Source organism: Rattus norvegicus, chromosome 14 (assembly GCF_021556685.1).
Source record: "Rattus norvegicus strain SHRSP/BbbUtx chromosome 14, alternate assembly SHRSP_T2T, whole genome shotgun sequence".
In the NCBI taxonomy this organism is placed as follows: domain Eukaryota; kingdom Metazoa; phylum Chordata; class Mammalia; order Rodentia; family Muridae; genus Rattus; species Rattus norvegicus.
Window position 1 is genome coordinate 31,613,167 of NC_141547.1, and position 24,871 is coordinate 31,638,037.

Consider the following 24,871-nt stretch of genomic DNA (forward strand, 5'->3'; position numbering starts at 1 on the left):
TTTAATAAAGACTTAGAAATGATAGATTTTCAGTATAGATTGGTTTAAAAAGAGAAATCATTGATTCTAAGTCTCTATTAAGGGGGGGATGTCTATTTTCCTTACATTTCAAAGGCAGCCTTACTCTCTCACCTCAAAGTAGATCAGTTTCTTTACGTTTTGGCCTATTCTATACCTTGTTCATTCTGCCTGGTGCAAGAGATCAACAGTAAGGTTCCCTGGGTTCTGATGCTCTCCTGGGATAGCTTCCTTGTGTTCTCATGACGCTGACAGTGTGCCTGGAGGGGACACGAGTTCTCCCTGCAGCGCTAAGGAGGGGAGAATCGATTGGCGTAACTGATAGCTCTTGTAGAGGTGGACACATTTTGTAGCAGAGTGGTTGATACAGCTTGGCCATGTGCATAAGGGCTGGCAAGGTGTCACGGTGGGTAGAGACACTTCCGCCAAGCCTGTTTGATCCTCCAGAGAGAACCTTTATCACCACATTAAAACTGTCCACTTAGAATCAGGTTTCACAATTTAATTGAGGCTAAGTTTCAGGTAAGGAGTGGTCCAGATTTAGATTTGAAATTCTGCATTAGACAAGCAATGGGATCATGGCCGCCAGGTCCTGTACCACCAGAGCCTGGCTAGGGTATAGTAAAGATAGAATTGTCTATTTGTCTATTGTCTGGTTTTATGGTCACAGAAAGGGCCTGGCTCAAACGGTCAGTGGAATTCGGAAAGGCTCTTACACCTACCTCTTTGGAGGACTTTTTCCTTCTAAGTTAGTCATTTGTGGTGCGAATCATAAAGTTGTTCAGAGGCTCTGGTCTTGAGGTGTTGAGCTAGAATGCTTACTGTTCCTGGTGCATTTGTATAAAGCAAGGAGAGACAAATGAGTGGACTCTTGGCCGCTGGGACTATGGTCCAGACTGATTTCAGTTATGAGAACATGAGCCTTATGTGAGATGAACATGAGGCTTATGTGAGATGCCATTGACATGTGTAGTCATTAACAGAAGTGACTAAATCTAAAAATGTCATGTCTGCTTGTCATTAAGTGTCAGTGGGTGGGGTCAGGGATGTAGAGGTTAATTTCTAGCACTGCGAAAGAGAAAAGGAGAGGGAAGAAGAGAGAAAAGGAAGGACTGTCTTATCTACAGTTATGAACAAGTATATTTAACCTGCAAGAGTTAACAGAAAGGACTGGAGAGATGTGGAAGGATACAGCCCAGAGGTGGCACTTGGTCAGCAAGAGCAAGGCTGTTCACTCCTCAGAACTGCACAGTACACAGAGAAATGGGGAATGGGCTTATTTATTATTTAGTCTTGACCAAAGCTGGAGAAAATCTCCATCTATTGACCTTGCCTGTGGAAGTGACACATTGTTGGAAAAGAAGGTCTTTGCCCTACAAGGTCCAGCAGGTAGCCTGTTTTCATTCCTAGCATTCAATTTCCTGGAGGAGCCCTGGCTCCTGGGGGCTCATTACAGCTTGTTGGTTAGTTTGTTGTTTGTTTGTTTGTCTTTATCCATTTAAGAGGTGGGGATAGTAGATGAAAAGTTTCAGTCTCCCTTGGAGCTATATGAAAAACGGCAGCTGAACAGCATTGTTTGATATTTTCCCTTTTGCTAAGGGTATAAAAATAAATCCTAAAGTATCTTTCAGACCTGTCTGTTTTAGGCATATCAACCCAGCCATGGTTAGTATAGCAATTTAGTGCTGTTTTAATCTGTGTTTGGGGTGTACGAAATAATGGTTTGGGAATTCATACCTTGTGCCAAGTGGTATGTTTTTTTTTATTATTATTAATCTTGATATTTGAGGCTACATTTATCACATGTATTTAGAAATTGTAAGCGCAGTGACAGACAAAAGAATGGCATTTTCTTTTTACCTTCTGTGATCTCTGGGGCGGAACTTGAGCTCAGGGTTACCAGGCACTTGATGTTACCATCGCTCTCCTCTGTTAACCGCGCGGTCGGTTCAGACTGCAGAATTGCATCCAGAACATGGAAAAACTTCATCGTTCTAGAGCTGTCTCCTGACCTGTGGGCATGCTTAACTGTCCTGTATTCATACTTGAGATTTTTATACTTTGCCCGGCACTGTTTCCAATCTCTGTATACTCCTAGTGATCTCAGCCTTTTAGCAACGTAAATAAAGATTTCTCTATTTCTCAGTGTTCCGTAAAGTTGTTTTCGTATATTTCTTTCTGCCCAGACACTTAGTAAAGCTTTAACCTCCTCCTCAGTCCAGTGTTTTCCAGGTCCACTCTCCATGTTGAAAGTGACCTGGAAAAAAATGATTTGCTATTTCTAGCTAATGTTTTTGTTTCCTAGGAAACCAGAGGGCTGGTTGTCAATACGCTCTTAAGAGCTTGAAAGGGTGTAGTTTAACTGGTTCAAGCTGCCTAAGGGAGTAACTTGAGGACCTGCCAAATAAGCAGGCTTGGTGGTTAAAGAAACCTGGACTGAAATGACTGCTAATCTTATTTGGGCTTTAGGGGAAAATTAACCTTGCGACAAAGGGAATGAAACGTACTTTGTGGGGGGCACGAAGTCTTATGTAATTTTTGGCTTCATCGAAAGTGTTGGTTTCTTAAAATTATTTGGAAATGGTTGGCAGTAGCTGTGGGGATATTTTTAAAGGTTTGTAGCTAGTGTGAATAGCTGTGTATCTGAAGAGCATTGCATTTGGGCTGAAGCGATAGCTCGGTGGATAGGAGCACCTGTTCCAGCAAAGAAGAGGACCCAGGCCCTGTTCCCAGCATCCACATGGTGGCTTACGAAGGTCTGTAACTGCAGCCCTTGGGGATGTGACACCCTGTTCTAGCCTTTAGGGCACCAGGCACCCACATGGTGCAAACACCAAAACACAGAAAAGAAAAAGGGCAAACATTTGCAAAAGCATTGCATTTTAACTGACGTTCATAGCTGATAATCACTTGCAGACTGTTGTTTCGTGCTGAGGGTGATGGTACACACCTTTGATCCCAGCATTAAGGAGGCAGATCTCTGAGTTTGAGGCTAGCCTGGTCTATGTAGCAATCTCCAGGACAGCCAGGTTATTTAGACATGTTAACCAAACCAGGGGGGTGGGGATTGATTTGTTGGAGAAACCTTGGAGAATATAAAAAGCAAAACAGAAAAAAGCATTTTAGCAGGGTGTGGGGATGATGCTGTTATCCCAGCACACTGGAGGTCAGAGCAAGGGGGACCCACGAAGCTAGCCTGTGGTATAGTACCTTGTCCCATTAAAATTTCCTTGATGTCGTGTACAGTTTTACCATATTCAGCTAAGTATTCTTGCCTTCTTTTATATATATTGATATGTACATACTTCAGCGGTTGAAATTTTATTCAGAGGGAGATTGTAGGCATTAGATATTCAAATTCTGGAGTCAGGTTATCTGTTCTGAGTCCACAGTACAACTTAATGGCCGCACGTTTGCTACATTGCTTCATTGTCTTTGCATTTCTCTGAATCATAATCATTCACAGGATTGCTGTGAAAGCCAGATTAGATGGGTCACGTAAACACTGATGGCTGAAGTACCTGGCACATCAATTAGAATTAGATGACGCTATCATATCTTTATATCCAGAGATGTGAAGCCAGTGCATAGCATTTAACATGTGAGCCTCAGTTTATGGGCTCTTTTTGGGAAAGGTGTGCTTGAGAAAGCTTATCAGTCTGACTTAACAAATGATACATTTATTTTGTTCACAGAGGTCAGGAGAGCGCTGGTATTGTGACCAGTGATGGGAGTTCAGTGCCTAAATTCAGGGTGCATAAGGTAAGTTTGAACATTAAAAACACTGACGCTAGAGCTGGGGGGGAGGCTGGGCATCGTGGCGCGTATCATTAAGGCCAGGACTTGAGGCAGAAGCAGGTGGATCTGAGTGTGAGGCTAGTTTAGTCTACATAGTAAGACCTGTTTGTAAGTAAGCAAGTAAGTAAATAAATGAATATGGGTGGGGGATAAATCAATTTGCAGCTAGAAGCCATACTCTTGGATAGGTCTGTGTTCCTCTGTGGGTCCTCACTTTTGTCAAATTAGGATGCCCTTCCTTCCCAGTGATCTTTTGCTAGGCTGGCTCGTTCAAGCCAGGAAGTCATCTATTTAAATATTTTAAGATGCTTTGATTTTCATTGCCTAGTAATAAAATCTTATTGCTAACTATCTGTCATAAGATAGAAGTGTTTCAATGCTATGGCAATCCTAAACTAGTAATTGAATATCCCGGTCCATTTTAAAAAATGAATTCACCTGGGCAGTGGTGGTGCACACCTTTTACCCCCAGCACTCAGAAGGGGGAGTTCAAGGACAGCCAAGGCTACATAGAGAAACCCTATGTCACACCTACCCCCACCCCAAAGCAAATTCATTCAAATTCTGGAGCACAGAGACCGTGCGTGTCTAATTTGGGTTGTCTCGAGCATAGTCTTATTATGTAGCAATCCTAGTTTCTGCCTTTTCCTAAGATCTGCTTTTACTTTGACTTCTCAAGGGAATGGGCCTTGTAAATCATGTTTTTACCGAAGACAATTTGAAGAAATTGTATGTCTCAAATCTTGGAATCGGACATACGCGGTACGCCACCACAGGGAAGTGTGAGCTGGAAAATTGCCAGCCGTTTGTTGTTGAGACTCTGCATGGGAAAATAGCTGTGGCCCATAACGGAGAGCTGGTGAACGCAGCTCGGCTGAGGAAGAAGGTAAGTTGTTTGTTAACAGCTCCTTTACGGAAGGAAGTCGATGTCGACAAAGGGCGTGGCTTCTTCTAGTTGTTGCCACTTGTTACCTCGGTGCAGGACGCCATTGCATCAGAATTGCCTGGCCTGCTTGCTCTAAATCTAGATTCTTGTACTCCCCAAGTGATCTGAGGCAGTGCCACTTTGTCGTTTGGAATGTTGGTTTGTGGTTGCCGTCAGCACAAAGGATTACCAGAGTTTGTGAGAGAGGAAAGCTCAAGTACTCTTCCCTATGTCTGAACTCAGCACAGCCATATTGCTGTGACCAGATGTGGGGTTTTCTTAGACCAACTAGTTAGTGTCCTATAGTTCTCCCTCAAGTCCCCTATGTTAAAGCTCATTCCATAAGACTGTCTCCCAGTTCCGATGCCCACCCCAGGTCTAGGCCTTGGGCACTTAAGCTGTAAGTTGACTTCCCAAATCCCTCCTTGATTTCAGTTGTTTGGTAATGCAGCAGTTCACGGAACTCAGGAAGATGTTTAATTTGTACATCTTGATGTATTTTAAGAGACATTGTAAAGGATACGGAAGAGGTCGTGGGATGGGGATAGAGGTTGTGGGAGGAGGCATGGGCACCTGCCTTCTGGCACCACTCTCTACTATGCTCAGCATCCAGAAGACCCATGAAGCCAGTTCTTTTAGGTTTTATGAGCACATGTCTGCTAAATTACTGGCCTTTAGTGGTCATCTTGACCTTTACCACCTGTTCCTCCTTAGGATTTAGTCTAAGGCTGAGTGTAGCCCTCTGGTCATGTGGTTGGTTTCCATGGTAGCTCCCCCCTATCCTGTAGCTGTCAAGGAGTGTCTAAGTACCAGTCCTATCCTTATTATGTTATTGGACAAAATACACTTATTTTAGTGGCTCAGACAGTTTTAGGCTTTGTGCCAGGAAGAATTAGGCTGAAATCAGTATGCATTTGGCCTTTTAACCTGTCAGTGGTTTATATTGTGTTTGTTGCTGTAAGAAATAAAGAGGCTGGGTGGTGGTGGTGGTGGTGTGGTGGTAGCAGTGTGCTCCTTTAATCCCAACACTGAGGAGGCAGAGGCAGGTAGATCTCTGTGACTGTGGACAGCCAGGGCTACACAGAGAAACCCTGTCTGGGGTGGGGGTGGGGTGTGTGAGCTTCTCTTGCTCGTTTGTTTGTTTGAGGTTCTGGAGGTTGAACTCTTGACCTTATGTGTACTAGGCAAGCGGTGTGCTGCTGGGCCGTGTCCTTAGCTGCATACTGGTTTGTAAGGGGCCTGGGCATCTGCAGAGGTTGATTTTGCAAGAGTCTGGGAGTGTACACCCCCACGCCCCCACCCCAGTATCAAGGGCAATGATGTGTTTGTCTTTTTTTGTGGCCAAGTCTTACTGTAGCCCAGGTCAGAGCTTCAGTTCTAGCTAACACCAAACTCAAAGTGGTTCTCCGCCCCCCGTCCCCCAAGCGCTGGAATCACGGGCATTTTCCCTATCTGAGCAACGGCATGAAAATGTAGGAAAAAAGTGGGTCACAGACTCGGTATTCCTTATCTGAAATGCTTAGGTGAGAGACCAAGCCAACACGATTATATTTCGTGGTGCAAATTAAACTCATTGGCTAAATAAAGGCGATTTTGTACAATGTTTGTTTGTTTTTTAACTGGGGGTTTCTCTGCTCCATAAGCACGGAAGTCATGAAGACAGAAAGTGCAGCCCCCTCTCTGTCACAGATTGAGCCTACAGCGTCAGGGCCCTCTGCTGCGAGTGTTACATTAGGCCCTGCGCTTTGCGTGCCAGTGACCCAGTGTCTAGCGTTACAGCCTGAGCTGGGTGTTGGGGAGCCAGAGCCAGAGCTTTGGCAGCACTTTGGAACCCTTCCAGCTCAGGTCTTGGCAGCTCCTCCAGAGCTTTTTCTGTCTACAGTTCTCTGCTGTCTCTCCTTTCCAGTACTTACTTCCCACAGCTCTGTTTGATCTGGAGGGCAGGGGGAGGTTGAATGTGTGTTTTGTACCATGTGCATGATGGCGCCTCTGGAGACAAGAAGAGCGCATTAGATTCCTGGCTACTGGAGTTGCAGGGATTTTGAGCTGCGATGTTGGTGTTGAGAATTGAACGTCAACGAGCAGCTGATGCTTATAGCCTTTTCCCACAGTTCTTTGTAATTCTCTGTAGCCTTCTGTAGCCTACGGTCCTGACCACCCTCTTAGAACCATTTAGCCACCTTCTAGCCGTTCCTGGGTGTCCCTGGGATGAGGACATGTTCTTCATTCAGCTATCTCAGCCTGCTGGACCCCTAATGAAAGGTCCTAAGTAGACAACAGAGCTAATCAAATGAGCCAGCTGATCAAATTGGTGGCTCTCTGCAGCACAGGGCAGTGTTCAGGAAGGAAGTCTCCCAGACAGATGTGCCGAGACTGAGAGGAGCCTTGCCTATATATTTGGATTAGTTGACGTGGTTCAGGGAGGAACTGTCCCTGAGGTGCTGAAGACAACTGTGGTGAGGTCCAGAGGTTATCTGGATGGCCATGGGCTGCAGGCTGGGCTGTTATCTGAAACTATCATGGCATAGGAACCTTTGAGGGTTCTTAGAATCAGAGTCCACACACCGTTCACACTGATATAAGCCTTAAGGGTGACTGTTGGTCTGAGTCCCCTGCAGTTGTCCTGACCCATTTATTTGGCAGCCGTGGGATTTCCCTGAAAATGGTGAAAACTGCAGTCTGGGCTATCATCTTTCCCAGGAAACTCTGGGCACTGCATCACGAATGACACAGCAGTGTTCCTCACCCCTCTGCCATATCCGAGGGGCCTCTGGCCTCTATCTCTGCTGTCCCCGGGCAAATACAGGCTGGCTCTTGGGTAACTGCTGCAATGGCAAGTCTCAGGCAGGGTCTGACAGCTGTCAGTCATGAGGCTGAATGTCTAGTTCTTGACACTTTATCTAAAGAAATAGATAATTGGAAGTAATTACAACGAAGATCTGTCGTGAAGTCACTGCTGTTCCCGTGTTAACAGCCAGCTGGGCGGCAGCCTCTGAGGTCTGGAGACTGCTGGTCTAGACCCTCTGGAGCTGTGCTGGGAAGTGGAACATTCTGGGGGTTTGAATTAGGAACTGCTCTCTGTGTATTCTTGAAGCATAAGAAGGCACAAAGGAAAATGGAATATGAACTTAAAAGGTGACAAATATAGGAAAATTATAAATTGGAAACAATCACAGGAAGCTAGAATCTGGGAAGAGGGGCAAAGTGCTTACTTGGGCAACCTGTGTGCTGTTCCTGGTGTGCAGCTTCTAATTATGGTGGTCATTTCATCTTTTTGCTGCTAGTTACATGGTGTCCGTGTGCTCCTGGTACCTCCTCTGAGCCCATTTATGCGATCACAGATTATCATCTGCTTCCTCCAGTTCTCTAGATTCTGGTTATCTTCATTTGATAACTTCAGGGCCAGGCCGGAGTTGGTAAAGCAAGCACATGTGCACATGTGTGTGCGTTCCGTTTAGCATGTTTAGAGCCGATGACTCAGGTATGATGCGTTGTTAGTGACTGGTTGTGAAGTGGTATGGAAGCGTCTAGAACCCAGGTCTCATTACCACTCAATGTCCCTCTGCTTTCTCTGGTAGCTTTAGGGGTCTTTGTTGGCAGTGACACTGTGGCACTGTAATACACATTTCTGCCCATAAATTGGGAACGTGAGTACTTTTTAAAATGTTGACCCTCACAAAAGTCAATAACTATGAAGAAAATTACAAAAGTTCACTGCTTAGAAATAATCATCACCAAGAATTCAATCTAGGGGACTGGAGAGATGGCTCAGTGATTAAGAGCACTGACTGCTCTTCCAGAGATCCTGAGTTCAATTCCCAGCAACCACATGGTGGCTCACAACCATCTGTAATGGGATCTGATGCCCTCTTCTAGTGTGTCTGAAGACAGCTGCAGTGTACTCATATAATAAATCTTTAAAAAAAGAATTCAGTCATGTAGCTCCTTGCTTTTAGACATAGCTCCTTATCCAGGTATTAGACTGAACTTTACACAGTAGCCAGCTCTTGAAAAATGCTTTTCGGTGTCCACTTAAATCATTCTGTACGTGTCTGTGGTACAGCCTCTGTCTTGGTCAGTCTTGGTCAGAACTTCATGATCATACAGTACACTTAACTAATTCTTATTTAATATCTCCTACCTTTAGTCGTTTAAAATGTTGATACCTGACTTCTCTCCGTGTGGCTGTTCCATTCATGCCACCAACAAACTCGGGTTTGAGAATCTTTGGTGCCGTTTGCTACTGTAAAGGAAGGAATGTGCCCTATTCATCAGGATTGTGGAGGGTAGAAAAGGCCAGGTCAAGCCCTTTGCAAGTCTACTCAGCCTCAGACTTAAGTTCTGCCTTGTATCTGCTAAAGTAATTTTTCTGCTTAGCTCTGGAAACTCCAAATTGCTCCCAGCAGTGGGCCGCTGCCATGAGTGTACACATACCGTTAGTGGGGCACAGAGGTTGTGACTTAGTATCTGTGTGTGTGTTGGGGGGCAGGGAGGCATCTAACGGTCTAATGATGACACGTCTCTCTCCCATAGCTTCTGCGGCATGGTATTGGGCTTTCCACATCCTCCGATAGTGAAATGATTACCCAGTTACTCGCATATACCCCTCCTCAGGAACAAGATGATACTCCAGACTGGGTAGCAAGGTAACTACAGAACCGCCTATAGATGGCTGCAGCTCCAGCAGTGAGAGCTTTGCTTAGGTGTGTTTATGTAGCCAGAGCGATTCATTCAGTTACTTGTAATTCCAGAATTAAGAACTTAATGAAGGAAGCGCCCGCAGCCTACTCCCTGGTCATAATGCACAGGGACGTCATTTACGCAGTGCGAGATCCATACGGAAATCGTCCTCTATGCATCGGCCGTCTTATGCCAGTTTCTGACATAAATGACAAAGGTAACGTTTCAGAGGGAGTTTTGTTTTCATAACGCCTTTCAGAATTATTGACTTCCTGTTGCCCAGTCTTAACATCCTTGGCTTTCCTCCCCTTTTTCTTGTATGCCCCTCCCCCAACCTGTGGTTACAGGAAGCTTATGGATAGGAGGAAATAGGGAAGAAAACACAGTATCTATTTTTAAACATTTATGTGAGTGTGCACAGACTTTGCATGGCTGTGTGCTGGTAAGAGGGTGTCTGGGATCATCCCGTCACTCTTCCTATTTTTGTGAGGCAGGGTCTTTCCTGAACTTGAAGATTGCTGGAAGCCGAGCCTCGGCTGCATTTACAGGTAAGTGCAGGGTGTGAGGGTTATTATGTGGGTGCTGGGATCTGAACTCTGATCCTTATGGTTTCACAACTGAAAATATAAGGGGTGGAGGTGAGCACATACATGTATGTGTGCATACAGGTGTGCTTGCCTATGCATGTGTTGATTAGAGGTCAGAGGTCAACTTGAGTATCGACTTCTGTTGCTTTCTACTTTGTTTTCTGAGACAAGATCTCCCTGAAACTGGAGCTCACCATTTTCAGCTAGAGTGGCTGCCCAGTGAGCTCTGTGGGACTCTCTCGGAGCTGGGGTTACTGGTGATGACCGCCATGCCTACCTTTAGCTGGGAGCCAGACTCAGTCCCTTAAGTTTGACTGCTCTTCCAGAGCCAGCAACCACATGGTGGCTCACAACCGTCTGTAATGAGATCCGAAGTCCTCTTCTGGGGTCTGAAGAGGGTGACAACGAACTCGCATATAAATAATAAAATAAATCGTTTAAAAAAATTTTTGCATAGCAAGCAGTTTAGTCACTAAGCCACTGGCTAGCTTTAGTCTTAATTTGCTAATAATTCATCTCTTTGGCCTATCCTTTGTAGTTTTTCTTTATGACTTATTGCTCCCATTCAAAGCACGATATCACGATGCGAGAAGGGAACGGCTTATTTAAGTCATGTGGCACCACCTGCTTTTAATGTGACAGATGATGCCCACTTTCTGTTTGGCGTTCAGCTGCTCTATTGGAGGAGCTTCTTAGTTTAAAACAAACAGGCATTATTACATCCTGTGTTTGGGGGCACAAATGACAGGCGGAGACCAGAGGACCTCCAGTCTAGGAGTCCATTCTCCTCCTGCTGCATGGTTTCCGGGGATCAAGCTTAGGATGTCAGACTTGGCAGAAAGCACTTCTGCCCAGTGAGCTGTCTCATGGGCCTAAACACCCCTTTAAAATTTTTTTTAAAAATTGAGGGGTCTGAGGATATAGCCGGTTAACACAGTACTTGCCTAGGTTGTGCAAGGCTCCTCCTGGCTTCTGTCCCCAGGACTCCATACAAAAAAAAAAAAAAAAAAAAAAAAAAAGCCAGCACTAAACAAGGGACCCTGAATCCATTCAGTAAATTGATTGTCTTGTGACTTAACAGAGAAAAAGTCTTCAGAGACTGAAGGATGGGTGGTGTCCTCAGAGTCTTGCAGCTTTTTATCTATTGGTGCGAGGTAAGTCGTATCCCATTCATCATGTTATTTCTCTCTACATTTATGAGGAAAAATGTCCACCAAATTTGATGACATATGCCTGTATTCCTAGCACTCCGAAGTCTAAGACAGCGAGGTTATAACTTTGAGGATATATATGGACACTGTGTCTTATCTTCCTAATTCCCCCAAAGGAGGGCTGGCAAGCGAGAGGAAAGAACAGAGTTTATTCGAAGTGTGGTAATGCACACCTAATGCCCAAAACTGGCTGGGGGGAAGTTAGAGCTGGAAATGTATTTGAGCCTTAAACTTAAGAGTTAATTCCAGCTTGGTCACCCCTGTATCCAAAAACTAGAGATAAAGAAACGAGAGGATCAGATTGTATAATTTTTAAAGGGAGGTAGTAGATATTTTATTTATTTACTTTTTCGTTTCTTTCTGTTTTGATTCTGAGACAGGGAAGGTTTCTCTGTAGCCTTAGCTATCTTGGAACTCACTCTATAGACCAGGCTGCCCTTGGTCTCATAGAGATCTGCCTGCCTCTGCCTCCTGAGTGCTGATATTAAAGACTTGTGTCAACACCACTGACCTGGATATTTTTCCAAACCTTTTTCTTTGCTGTAAGAAAGCATTTATGAATGTGTTTTGTTATTTATAGTGTGCTTAGCAATGTGACTTTAACGTTCCAATACTACCTTTTGATTCTGAAAATACTGTCTGACTCACTTGATTTTTTTTTTTCCTACTGTGTATGTGTTTGGTTTTGATCTTAGGTCTCACTCTAGCCCAGGCTACCTTGGATCCTGTGGCAATTCTTCCTCTGTCTCCTAAGAGCTGAGGTTACAGATTGAGACACAATGCTCAACCCACACAATTTAGTTTGTTTATTTTATGATTACATTTATTTATTTTTCGTGGGGAAGAGCACGTGCAGCATCAAAGGATAAAAGAAGTAGTCAGTTCTCTTTTCCACCCTGTGGGTCCTGGAGATCAAACTAAGGTCTCTCGGCTTAGTAGCGAATGCTGCCGGCCGAGGACTTACTTTAGAAAGAAGGAACTCAAGAGCTGGGGCAGTGGCTCAGTTGGTGAAGAGCCTGCTGTTGGAGTGTGCAGACCTGAGCTTGGACCTCAGCAAGCAGTAACAGCTGGCTGCGGCATAGTCCTCGCCCCTGGGAGCGGGCTGAGCGGGCTGTCTGTTTTGTATTTGTTTATTCTGTGTTGTGAAGGGGTGTGTGTGCCCCTGTGTACCTGTAAAATGGCAAAACGGCGAAGTCAGTTCTTCACTTCTACCAAGTGGGCTCCCCGGACAATCTCAGTTTGTCAAGTGTCCTTCCCTACCCAACCATTCACCAGCTCCTTAAGTCATGATAGTAAAAATTAATTAAGAGTCTCTTTACCCACTCTGTCTCTCTTTCTCTCAAAAAAGGCACAATAACTTTAAAAGCAGAGTGATAAATACAGATTATAGGGAAAATGCGTGTGCTTTCGGGACTTGACAGTGGGCACATGGATGAGAATACTTACCGACCCCTTTGTTTTATCTTAAAACTTAGCATATACTCTTTGTATGAAATGATAGGCTTCACGCGTGTCTTCTGGTTGTTTGTTTTTCCTCAGATATTGCCATGAAGTGAAGCCTGGGGAAATTGTAGAAATATCCAGACATGGTGTCAGAACTCTTGATATAATTCCAAGGTCTAATGGAGACCCAGTGGCTTTTTGTATCTTCGAATATGTTTATTTTGCAAGACCAGATAGTATGTTTGAAGGTAAGTATGTTTCTTCTCTTTCACTGTTTAAGTAGTCTCATTTATCTTATTGAAACATGAGAGTCCTTGGTTGGCCCAAAGGCACATGTGGCTCTTGGGAGGAACATGGCTTTCGGCTGTGAATATGTTACTGAATTACAAGTCATGACTGCTTCTCTTTTCAACTGTTAGATTTTGGTTTTCTTTAATAAAGATTATCTTTCTAATACATATTAAGGTGAAATTCTGCTAAGTTAAGACAATTTGGTTTTCTTTCCAAACCTTCCAGACCAGATGGTTTATACGGTAAGATACCGGTGTGGCCAGCAGCTGGCAGTTGAAGCACCGGTGGAGGCGGACCTGGTCAGCACAGTTCCAGAATCTGCCACGCCTGCGGCCCTGGGGTATGCGACAAAGGTATTTATTTTTAATTATCTGTGAGTTGGTCACAGGCAGTGAAATAAGAAATGTGACCCACAAAGGGAAATTCATTAACTTTAAGAAGAAAAGATTTGGTATCTAATGTACCTTCCTGTGCTTGAGTTATTAAACATCTCTTTCAAGAAAAAGTGAGCTGAGACATGTCTGTTCCCGAGACCACGGGAGAACCCGGACCCTGACTTCCACACAAGCCCATGCAATAAGTCATTTTTAATTACCCAAAGATGAGAATATTGGCCCTCATTTTAAATGTTTAACAGCACACAGAATAATGGGTTTCACTGTGACATTTGGACATACACGTGTCATTTATGGTATTCTTACTCACCCCCTTCTTCTCCCTCTCTGTACTCTTGCTTCCCCCCACACAGTAGCTGTCCTTTGTGCTTTCCTGTTAGGGGCATTCTTTTGTCCTTCACTTCTACCTTACGGTCTCTCCCTCTCTCACCTGGTCCCTGTTCTGCTTTCAACACACACACACACACACACACACACACACACACACACACACACACACACACACTCTCACTCCTTCAGGTTGGCTAGCTTTTTATTGGTGGTGTGCTCATCCTTTTCCCAGTGTTTTAAACTGTTGTATCAATTCCTTTGTGAGTTTCCATGGCCCTTCTTCTTTTCCTTGGAATAGCCTATTTTCTTGTATTTCTGACTCTTCTTCATGGGGTCACACAGAAGAAGATAGCATCTTATTTGAAAATCTATGGCCCCCACTTTTTAAAAAAGGATAGAGCTGTTTTGTTAGCATAGGCTTTCAATCCCAGTACTAGAGAAACCGAGGCAGAAGCATTGTCATGGGTCAGAGGCCAGCCTAGGCAACATAGTGAAATACTTTTCCAGAAACAAGGTGACATTATGAATGCATGCAGAATTTAGTGGTCATAGGTAGATGAGCATGCTTACTTAGCTTCTACGTGAAAGAATAGTGCACATGTGCTATAGAGACAGTTACCTCAAGTGAATGAATGAAGATCTTTTGTCTCTCAAAGTCATGTTTTTAGGCCAGTTTTGCTACTAACGTGCATTTATTTCCCCTCCATCAGTGTGGGCTGCCATATGTGGAGGTGCTGTGTAAGAACCGGTATGTAGGAAGAACCTTCATTCAGCCAAACATGAGGCTAAGACAACTTGGGGTTGCAAAGAAATTCGGCGTGTTGTCTGACAACTTTAAAGGCAAAAGAATTGTTCTCATAGATGATTCCATTGTGAGAGGCAATACTATCTCACCCATCATAAAACTCCTCAAAGAATCCGGTGCAAAGGAGGTGAGTGTTTTAAAGCATATGCTGTAGTACCAGTAATTAACCATATGGTGTGGGCACAGAGTGCTGTATCCCAGTGAGAGTCCCTGTAACGTCGCATATCAGGTTGCTCTATAGAGCTGGGCAGCGCGAAGGAGAACATGTGCTAACTAACTACTCTTATACTCTACTAAGTTTAACCTTCATAGATTGAAAAGGTGAACCTAGAAGGTCACTCCCAGCACTTGGGAGGCAGTGGCAGAGGCCTGCTATGGCTGCTTATATATAATCCTGTCTCCAAAAAAAAACAATTAAAAAACCCAAGTATGTTTCACACTGTAATATTTTTTAATTAATGTTATATATTGTTCCTTTAGACATCCGTCTTAGTTAGGGTTTCTGTTGCTGCGATGAAACACCACAACCGCCAAAAAATGAGTTGGAGATGAAAGGGTTAATCCACATCACTGTTCATCATTGAAGAAAGTCAGGACAGGAACTCAAGCAGGGTGGGAACCTGGAGGCAGGAGCTGATGCAGAGGCCGTGGAGGGGTGCTGCTTACTGGCTTGCTTGCTCCTCTTTGTTTGCTTAGCCTGCTTTCTTTCTTTTTTTTTGGTTCTTTTTTTCGGAGCTGGAGACTGAACCCAGGGCCTTGCGCTTCCTAGGTAAGCGCTCTACCACTGAGCTAAATCACCAACCCCTCAGCCTGCTTTCTTAATAGAAGAACCCAGGACCACCAGACCAGGGAGGCATGACCCACAACAGGCTGGACCCCCACCCCACCCCCCCATTGATCACTAATTAAGAAAATACCTTACAAGCCTGCCTCCAACTGGAGCTAAGGAGGTTTTTATTACTTACTTACTTAATTAATTAATTAATTTTGCTTATTCACTTTACATCCTGCTCACTGCCCTCAGTCACCTCTCCCTAACTTTCTTACCCTCCCCTCACACCCCTCCCCCTATTCCTCTGAGCAGGTGGGGGTTCCTCTGGGCATCAACCCACCCTGGCACTTGAAGTCTCCGTGAGGCCAGGTGCTTTCTCTGATGGACGACACATTTTCTTAATTGAGGCTCCATCCTCTCAGATGACTTGAGGTTGACATAAAACGAGGCAGCATATCATGTTGCTATACCTTTAATAAACAAAAAGTAGTATAAAATAACTTTTAAATTCTTCGAAAAGCTCAGAAAGTTCGTGTGACTCAGTTGGAGTCTCAATTGTAACTATTTCAGTCCCTTAAGTTATAGAAGCAAGATGCCATATATACATATATATATATATATATATATATATATATATATATATATATATATATATATATATATATATTTGAATGAGTTTGAAAAGTGGGATGGAAAGCAATAAAGACGGCCTGTATTAGAACATTTCAAGAATTACTAAGGTTTTCCAGGTTTTTTATGACTGATTATGGTTCTGCTAATCTCACTGTTGAACTCTATGAAGGTTAGAGAGTAGAAACAAGAGGATATAATCAATTCAGCATCTGTTGCTATAGTAAAAAAGAATCGCTAATCACATACCGTGCAAGTAGGTTAAGTATATAAAGTGAGATGTTTGCCTGTGATGAAATATGGCATGGACATTTAAATCTGTGTGAAGATTTATAATATATGAAAGATTAAAAATAAAATGTAGCTACTAGTTGTAACCATGTAAATGGACCAAACAGAAAGGGCAAAACCAATAGCAGACAGAAGGAGCCATGTTATGATTAGTAAGATTTTCATTATAACCTAGCAGATTTTACCATTTTTACTAAGTACAGATCAGCAAAGTACCTCTTAGGCATTCAAACAAAACAAAAGCACTAGGCATGTATAAAGTCAGTCAACAGGAATGCATGATTAGTTGGGCTGCGAGTATATGATATGATTTTTTTCCCAAGGTACACATTCGAGTCGCTTCGCCACCAATAAAACATCCGTGCTTCATGGGAATAAACATTCCTACAAAAGAAGAGCTTATAGCCAATAAGCCCGAATTTGAGTATCTTGCAGAGTACCTTGGTAGGTATTAACATTTCTATAAATATTATTAACTGTCTGTTTTAAATTTTGAGTGTACTTTTGTGTAAAACAGCAATTAGTTGGAAGGTAAATTTGAGTGCTGGGGAGCTGGTCCTGGCTCTAGTTCTGGCTCTGCAAGTTTTGGGGGACCAGAGTTGAGTCTGTAAATGATACGTGGGGTAGGTGTGTCTAATTCCAGAGTGGAGACTGTATACCCAGAGTAAGCAGGCTAGCTAGAGTCACAGAATCCGTGACCCTGAGACCACTACCTTGGCCTTCTACAGACTCATGTATACATGCGCACATACACGCTGGGGGTCAGTCATTCACAGTAGCACCAAAAGTTACCTTCTAGTAATAACACAAAGATTGCAAATCCTATCTTTTAACACTTTTTTTTTTTTTTTGGTTCTTTTTTTTTTTTTTCGGAGCTGGGGACTGAACCCAGGGCCTTGCGCTTCCTAGGCAAGCGCTCTACCACTGAGCTAAATCCCCAACCCCTGCAAATCCTATCTTATGTGGTAACACGTGCCTTTAAATCTAATACGGGAGACAGAGGCAGCCAGGTCCGAGTTTAAGGCCAGCAAGGTCTATAATGGTAATTAATTCTAGGATAGCCAGGGCTACAGAGTGAAGCCTTGTCTCAACAAAACAAAATAAAAACAAAAACCCCACAATAATTATTATGACATTGAACACAATTACTCTAAAGAGAAAAACAGGTGGGGCACTTTTTATATTAGAGCTATAGGTCAAAGCAAGATCAGAAGACCATGTTTTATCGTAGAGTAGAATAACCCCCCCCCCACACACACACACGATTGAATTGAGAGATTTGTAGATTTGTACGCTCTAAACCAGCATTTTTCCACTAAGCTACATTCCCAGTTTCTCTCGCCTTTTAAAAGTTTGAATTGTCCTGGTTGGCTTGGTCCTGACATCATCTTGCCTCAGCTTCTGAAGCAGCGGGGGCTGCAGGCTGTATGTCATCACATCCAACTTCCCTTTTTCAGGAAGGCTAAGAGAGAAGCTTTCGTCCTGACTGTCAGCAATGTCTGTAGGTAGCTGTGTTGTAGTGAGACATGTTTTCCTCTCCTCCCGCAGGAGCAAACAGCGTTGTGTATCTGTCAGTGGAAGGACTAGTTTCGTCTGTGCAACAAGAAATAAAGTTCAAGAAGCAGAAAGTTAAAAAGCGTGATATCACAATTCAAGAAAATGGAAATGGTCTGGAGTATTTTGAGAAGACGGGACACTGTACGGCTTGCCTCACTGGCCAGTACCCTGTGGATCTGGAATGGTAGCTGCCTGGACCGATGTGCTGCTTCCAGACTGAAAGGTCATCAAGAAGTGGTTTACATGTGTTCCTCAGTTGGTACAAAATGGACACCACTTGCTTATGTATTATACCTTAAGTTTTGAGATTTTCTGAGGTCACTGAATTGCTATAATTGAATCATAAAGATTACATGTAATGCGACATGTGGGGATTCTTTTTGTATAAGGACTGACTTTTCACCCAAGAGAAGGCAGGAAGTGGCATTTCCCAGACCCATGCTTGAATGGTTCTAAAGAGGTGAGATAGGGAGGTTGTGTGCCCAGGACAGGAAGCTTTATAAAGTTTCATGAAAAGCTTGAATTCATTGTGCCCCATATGTATCTAGTCTATGCAGTCAAGTCTGCAGTTATGGCCTTGGTCTTTGATTCTTCCACCCCATACACACATGTATGGCTCTGGGGACCAGTGTACAACTCCTAAAAAATGAAAACCTATGTGGAAAGCTGAGGCAGGAGAGTCCTGAGTTCAAGGCCAACCTGGGTTTTCCTGTCTCAAGATAAAGAACCTCTTTCTGTGCCTCGGACTCCACATCTGTTTCCTAAGTCATTCATAAACTTAATGCTTAGCGGGAACTTGTGTGTTTGTCTGGGAGGCTTAGAGCTGCCGTTTTACCCCTGCTTCTTTACCATGCATGGTCAGTAGCTTCAGAAGCTAATGGTAATTAGCTTTCACTAAATTAGTTTTCAGTTTCCTTGTGATGGAGGTTTGCAGACCTTTTCCATCTCTTTGGGATATACCAGAACGACTGAGAAATCTATCTGGAGCCCTGTTTTTCTACACTTGACAGAAAATATTTAGCCTAGCAAATAACTTAGTAAGTACATTGGAAAGAGAAAATTTTAATTTCAAGTAAGCCTTTATCCTTGATTTGATTAAACTTGGCTGTTTGAATGAGTGCTTGATCATTTACAGAACTGTGTACTTGTATACATGTATGCATTTGGTTTAAACAGAGGGAATAGAGACACAGTAGGGCCGATTTTGTTTAAAGGCTGAGGGGACAGCCACTGTTTGGGGAATTAGATTGCCTGTACCCAAGCGTTAGCTCATGATCATGTTTTTTCTAATTTTTTTTGTTAGGTCTAGTGACATTTTTAATTTTTTTATGATGCAGATTTAGTGGATTGAGGTGATTTACTAACTCCTGTTTGTGTGGGATTTTTCACATGGAAAAATAATTGTCTCTATATTGCCAAAATTTGCTACTTTCCAAACCCACTTAGAAATATAATATTTATTAAAAACTGAAATCATTAGTCCACATTTGGTATATAGTGTGGTGTGTCACATGGCAGGTCAAAATAAACTGTTAGGACTTCGAGGTCATGTGCTGCGTGCGGTGCCTGAGGTTGTCCTGTGGCATAGACACAGGCTGGCCTTTCACAGCCCTGGGGCCATTTTAGTGGGTGCAACCTCCTGTGTTACATGCATTGTGTGTAATGGCGGCGTGGAGGGGTAAGGCCGTTAGGTCAGTTTTTAAATGGCCTTATTTAAATTTGATGTTTTACAAAGAAACTCAGGGAAGGTACTACAACCAAAATCTCTAATTTGACTTTTGTGTTCCACAGTTTTTATTTTGTTTTATTGGAATACTTTTATAAAGGGAAATAATAACCATGGTCGTTTGTACAACTTTCTTAATTATTTCTTCATTGTTACCTTTTATTTTACAAGTTTCTGAATATGGATTAAATTAACATTTTACCAGTTTCAAGCCTTATTTTATCTGCTTTAAATGTATATAACTAGAGTACTATATGCTGAAAAGAAGATGAAAAATGTGTTTGAAGACAGTTAACGTCCTAAACTAATGTAAGCCTACTTTTTGTTTTGTATGTGCCTGTGTGGTTTTTTGTTTTTTTGCAACAAATATATGTAATAAACGTGTTTATATGTGTGCTTTTTAAAAATAGTAGTAATCAGTACATTATGGTGCGCAGCATGAAGACAGTGCCAGGTTCCATACCTGGCATCAGCTGATGAGATCTTATTTCTCTGATTCAGGCATTTTAATAAATAGTCCATCTCTTATGAGCTGGGCAAACACATGCCAAGCAGGAGGGCAGTAAAGTAATTGGAAAATAGAATGTCAAGACGATCTGTGGGAGTCATCTGTCTACCTTCTTTCAACTGAAAGAACCAGAATTGGGACCAATACGGGGCCAGCGGGAAAATTCTCACTACAAACTTCTGAGCACAAGGACCCCTCCCTTCCTGGAAGAAAAAAGCTGGTTTAGTTCCTGGAACAGCAGCAAACCAAACCTGTCACACAAAGCTACCTGCCTCCCAACTAAAAGTCCTGAACAGTACACGGAGTGGATCTGAAAGTTGTTTCCATCAAATGCCATTGTGCCCTGCCTAGGTACCTTTGTGCAAATTCTGCCCCAATTGTTTGCAAGGTATATAACCCCCTGTTAAGAGTCTATCCAGGGTTGTCTCCCCTTGGAATGGGACAGCCCCTGCAAACTCTTGCTTTTGTATCGCTCACCCCGCCTCCATGAGTCTCATTTCCCAGAAGAGTTTCAGTTTGGACCTCAGACAACGCCATTAGTTGGGCTCAGCAGCAAGTGCCCTTCTCATCGAGCCTTCTCGTTAAGGCTCCCTAAGCTTGTTGGTCCTAAGAGTTCTTCCAAGACCAGTTGTCCAGGGCCAGGCGGGGCTCCAGTCTGAGAAAAGAGAAAGAGCAAAACAGCCCAAGAATGAAAACGATGTGTCCTTTAGAACAGCCAGTGAGTAGAGAGCAATCACTCCCCAAACTAAAGCCCATAATATAAAAGTGCCTCTGGTGGGAATGGCTTGGGAAGCCTTACTTACCTAGGGTCCTGTTTGTCCTCCAGGGCGTTCCCTGTTGGACTCACTTTATCTGCTGCCTGCTGTTGGCTCTTGCTTGTGATAGGCTTAACCCACTCACTAGAAACTCATAGCTTGACTTTCGTGGATTGTTCTGCATACAGGAAAAACCGTTTTCCAAATTGTTTTTGAAGGAAGCAGTGCTGCTCGCTTCCCAGTGAGAAGTGAGACTGGGGGGGAGAGGGGGCAAGAGGAGGAGAATCAGAAGAGAGGCAGTGAGATGGGCAGTATGTGATCGTGAATGTGCTGAGGACTTCCGGCACTTGGCTGCCATTACTGTACTTACTGTTTAACACCTGGAAGTAGACTTGGAAATAGTATAGCTGTTATAGTTGTATAAAAGTTACATATGGGGGGAAGAGTTACATATGGGAAAGGGACTGGTTTTAAGCTATATAGTACCTGATATTCTTGTTTCTGGGAAGTAGACTGTTCCTGGGTGAAGGGGAACAGTGTTAAGTCAAAATCTACAGTGTGGGTTTTGTACTAGTTTACTCTTAACAAATTCCCCAGTGGTGAGGGGGGTGGTGCACACAATATCTCAAAAGCCCTTCCAATGGAATGTTCCTCCTTCCTGCTTCCTGTTCGTCTCTGTCCGTTCTCCTGACTTCCTCTCACTTATTTTTTTCCCCATGTTGACTCCCTGTCAATGGTTGCTTGTTCCACCTCTTGACCTATGGTTGACTTTATTTAGTCTTGTTTACAGTAAACAGAAAGTTCTTGGATTCAAGGCGTGTGCTAGGGCTGAGCCATATAACCAGAGACAGGTTTTTCCAGTACACAGTCTTGGGGGTCACAGTATAAGATATGCTGCAACATTTGCCATCCTCAATTCTAGCTTGTGATAAACCAGGTACATTATAGCTCAGATGGACATATAATTATATAAACTTCCTGTTTATGAATCACAAAAAACAACAGGCCTTGCTCTGGCTAGGACCATACACTATCATAAAGTCCACAAGAAACTGCTTTCTGTTCCATCCTGAGTCTGTTTACCACTTTCTAGTTTCATAAACCTCACCCAGCATACATGTTTACTTACCAAGAGTCAGTGTAAGAGTGGTGCAGGTCTGTGAGCTCGTTTACTTAAGAGGCTGAGGCACTGATTGGTATCTGGCGTTCAAGGTCTGCCCATGGTGTATCAACTGAAATGGCATTGAACAAGTACTGAACTGAGATGCACCCTAGTCTCTGCAACCCTTACTGACTTTTAGAAAACTTTAAAATAAGAATGGGTGATCATGAATGTATTACATTCTAGATAAGTCTCTTTAACATGAGATAGCCCAAAATGAGTAGGAAGAAAATAATTGGGAAAGGGAAAAGCACAAATTATTGAAGGTAAGCACCCCAACAGGCAGACAGGTGGGAAAAGAGGCCAAGGATAACCCCCATGTTCATTCAGAACAAAGGCCTGGTGGGCTTTTTCACTCTACTGATGTGCCCAAGATCAGTCCTGGACACGTCTCTGCTTGTGTGAGGCTGTGTATATCATCTCCCTTTTACTTGTTGAAGTCAGCCAATCCAGAATAAGGAGAAGAGGACCCACACTGTACCACTAAAAACATTTAAATGTCCAGGGAGAATGGGTGAGGGGGACTTGGCTTTCAAAATCCCCTCTCCCCTAGTGGAAAGTCTGTCTTTACTGTGAGAGAATGAGAGGCTAAGGCAAGAGGTTCTTGAACCTCCAGGTCAACATGGCGATATTGAGAAACCATACTCCAGAAGAAGAAAATAAACAAGCTGGGATTGTAAGGCTTGAAGTGAGTCTTAACTACCAGGAGACCCCCCCCCCCCAAAGTGAGACATGAGAATGGGGTTCGATGCAAACCCAAGAGGTTAATTTTCCTGCGTGTTGGGGTCAACCTTCAATCAGCCCCTCCTGGAAGGTGACCTGGAATGGCTATAACAAGCAGTTTTTATACTTTTTAGGTTACATCAGCAAGGTTATAGTTTAAACCTATTGGCTAAGCATATTGACCTTTGAATCTATTGGCTAGCAAGCATATGACATGCATTCAAACTCTGTCTGGGACCAGGGGGTCATGTGACTATCAGTCAGTACATTCTGTGGTTTTTCAAGAATGTCCCTACTCCTCCCGAGAACTGTGGGTGGAGAATGAAATTGGCCTAACCTTGACCTGAGGCGGTGGGTGTAAAGCTGGTGAAAGCCCTTAGGGTCCTTCACAGGAACTCCATAACCTACCTACTTTCTACCAGGCCAAGCCTCTTAATAGCTCTTACACTTAAGTAAGAACTAGAGTCCTTCAGAATCAGACTTCTAAAGGATGAGGTGTTAAGGGGTTGAGTTGGCAAGTTAAGAATCCCTTAAAGCCGTGAAATACTGGAAAGCATTGGGAAAAGCAGTGAGGACTGGAGAGATGGTCCAGAGACCCAGGTTTAATTCTCAGTATCCGGAGTAACTCATCTATAGCTCCAGTTCTAGATGTCCTAACAATAAGATCCCTCTGTGGTCTTGCATCATACGGTGCCCAAACATGTAGGTAAAAGGCCATTACACATGAAATACTTTTTCAAAAGAAAAAAAGCAGTCTGAGCAAGCCTGTGACCACCATTCTACCATAGTGTTTGCATCAGGCCCCACCACCAGAGTTTGGCCTTGAGTTCTTATCCTGACTTTTGTTAGTGGTAGTGTTTTGATAAATCTTGGTTCCCCAAGTTGCTTTTGGTCTTCACAGCAATTGAAAGATAACTAGAATAAAACACTAAAAAGGTGTTTGGGGATGCCTGTAGTACACAGGAAAAGGTGGCTTCCAAATGGGTATTTCTTGCGCGTTTGGTACAACAGATGAGAAGGCTGGGCTGATTCCATGATAGGCTTCAAACTGTCACTTTAATCGGCTAGGCCTAAGCCCAGGCAAGTCAGTTAGTAGAAAAAAACTAGGCTTCAGAAACTGCCCTGTTATCAGGGGCTGCCCAGCCACCTGGCCTGAGGCAAGGACAATGGTCAGCAGCGGTTTCCAGACTTCCTCAACAATATTTCTAGACTTCCCCAATAACAATGCCTAGAGATAGAATAAGATAAAGCTCATCTAACCCGGAATTCCAATGTGCTTTAAATCAAATCTTCGAGCTCACTTGTCTCTCTATCCTGGTAATTGGGAGATGCCAGCATCCTGGACTTCTGCAGGATAAAACACTAAGCGTTGTTTACATACTACTTGAGTCCGGGGTGTTATTTTATGGTGAATCGTGGCCTTTTACAAGCTTCTGGTCCCCAACTGCTAAGGACATACTGCTATGCCTTTTAAACCTCTATAGATGGATGCTTTGCCGATCCCACCTTTTCTTCCTCCAGGAACACAGAGACAAAAATCCCTGCTCCTGGGCTGGAGAGATGGCTCAGTGGTTAAGAGCACTGACTGCTCTTCCAGAGGTCCTGAATTCAATTCCCAGCAACCACATGGTGGTTCACAACCATCTGTAATGAGGTCTGATGTCCTCTTTCGGTGTGGCTGAAGAGAGCAACAGTGTACTTATATATAATAAATAAATCTTTTTTTTTTTTAATCCCTATTCCTTTCCTCTCTGCTGGGGCACAGTAACTCACCCTAGTTGTGACCCTTCCCATTTTTTGTCATAATTGCCGCCCTTGGAAAACACACATTCAAGGGGGCTTCCCTTGCGTGCTTCACCGCTGCAGTAAAGATCCCAACCAGTATTGAGTATGTTCCCAGAAGATGTGGATGGCATTAGGCCAATTTGATGGTGATTTCTTCACTTCAGACTTTGGGATATTTCTACGCAGCCCCCTCCCTTTAGGAAGGCGGAGACTCCAGGTCAAATTTCAACTGTGATGGAGAGTTTTAGGTCCCCAGCACCCACGTGGTGGCTCACAACCACCTGGATGCTCCAGGGAATCCGTCCGTACCTGCACGCACACGGTACACGTAAACTCATACAGACGCACACACATACACAGGTATGTTGCTGGGAGTGTAGGTCAGGTATGAATCTGCTCAGTCCAAATTGGCCTGGGCAAAAGCTGTCCCACGCTCTGCAGGATGACGCGGCATTCTGGGGCGGAGCCCGTCGGCGAGA

General features: G+C 43.6%; 2 protein-coding genes and 1 long non-coding RNA gene across 10 annotated transcripts in view; 1 reads left to right on the top strand and 2 right to left on the bottom strand.

The window, feature by feature from the left end:
- Paics (phosphoribosylaminoimidazole carboxylase and phosphoribosylaminoimidazolesuccinocarboxamide synthase) overlaps nt 1–2,272 on the bottom strand; it is a 33,066-nt gene extending 30,794 nt beyond the window's left edge. The window contains exon 1 of the mRNA XM_087582145.1: nt 1,879–2,272. Within this exon, the coding sequence (XP_087438271.1) occupies nt 1,879–2,263 (385 nt within the window). The 5' untranslated portion in view covers nt 2,264–2,272. The remainder of the gene's footprint in view (nt 1–1,878) is intronic.
- Ppat (phosphoribosyl pyrophosphate amidotransferase) overlaps nt 1–19,866 on the top strand; it is a 34,327-nt gene extending 14,461 nt beyond the window's left edge. The window contains exons 1-12 of one of the 4 annotated variants that reach the window (XM_087582134.1): nt 2,435–2,774; nt 3,714–3,780; nt 4,496–4,702; nt 9,275–9,387; nt 9,493–9,638; nt 9,916–9,969; nt 11,090–11,162; nt 12,759–12,910; nt 13,179–13,306; nt 14,389–14,610; nt 16,500–16,620; nt 17,725–19,866. In XM_087582134.1, coding sequence (XP_087438260.1) covers nt 4,499–4,702; nt 9,275–9,387; nt 9,493–9,638; nt 9,916–9,969; nt 11,090–11,162; nt 12,759–12,910; nt 13,179–13,306; nt 14,389–14,610; nt 16,500–16,620; nt 17,725–17,921 — 1,410 coding nt within the window. In that variant the 5' untranslated portion in view covers nt 2,435–2,774; nt 3,714–3,780; nt 4,496–4,498 and the 3' untranslated portion in view covers nt 17,922–19,866. 4 annotated transcript variants of the gene reach the window in all.
- Nucleotides 14,912–24,849, bottom strand: LOC148001300 (uncharacterized). Of its 5 annotated transcripts, none has more exons than XR_015637380.1 (7): nt 24,749–24,849; nt 21,852–21,954; nt 20,771–20,900; nt 20,445–20,622; nt 17,519–17,769; nt 15,596–15,725; nt 14,912–15,116 (listed from the first exon to the last, which is right to left on the bottom strand). It is a non-coding gene; the product is annotated as an uncharacterized LOC148001300 (long non-coding RNA). The 5 variants fall into 5 exon arrangements; XR_015637379.1 differs by having other exon boundaries at nt 24,702–24,849; XR_015637376.1 differs by having other exon boundaries at nt 20,771–20,976; nt 24,702–24,849.
- Between the last annotated feature and the right edge of the window lie 22 nt (nt 24,850–24,871).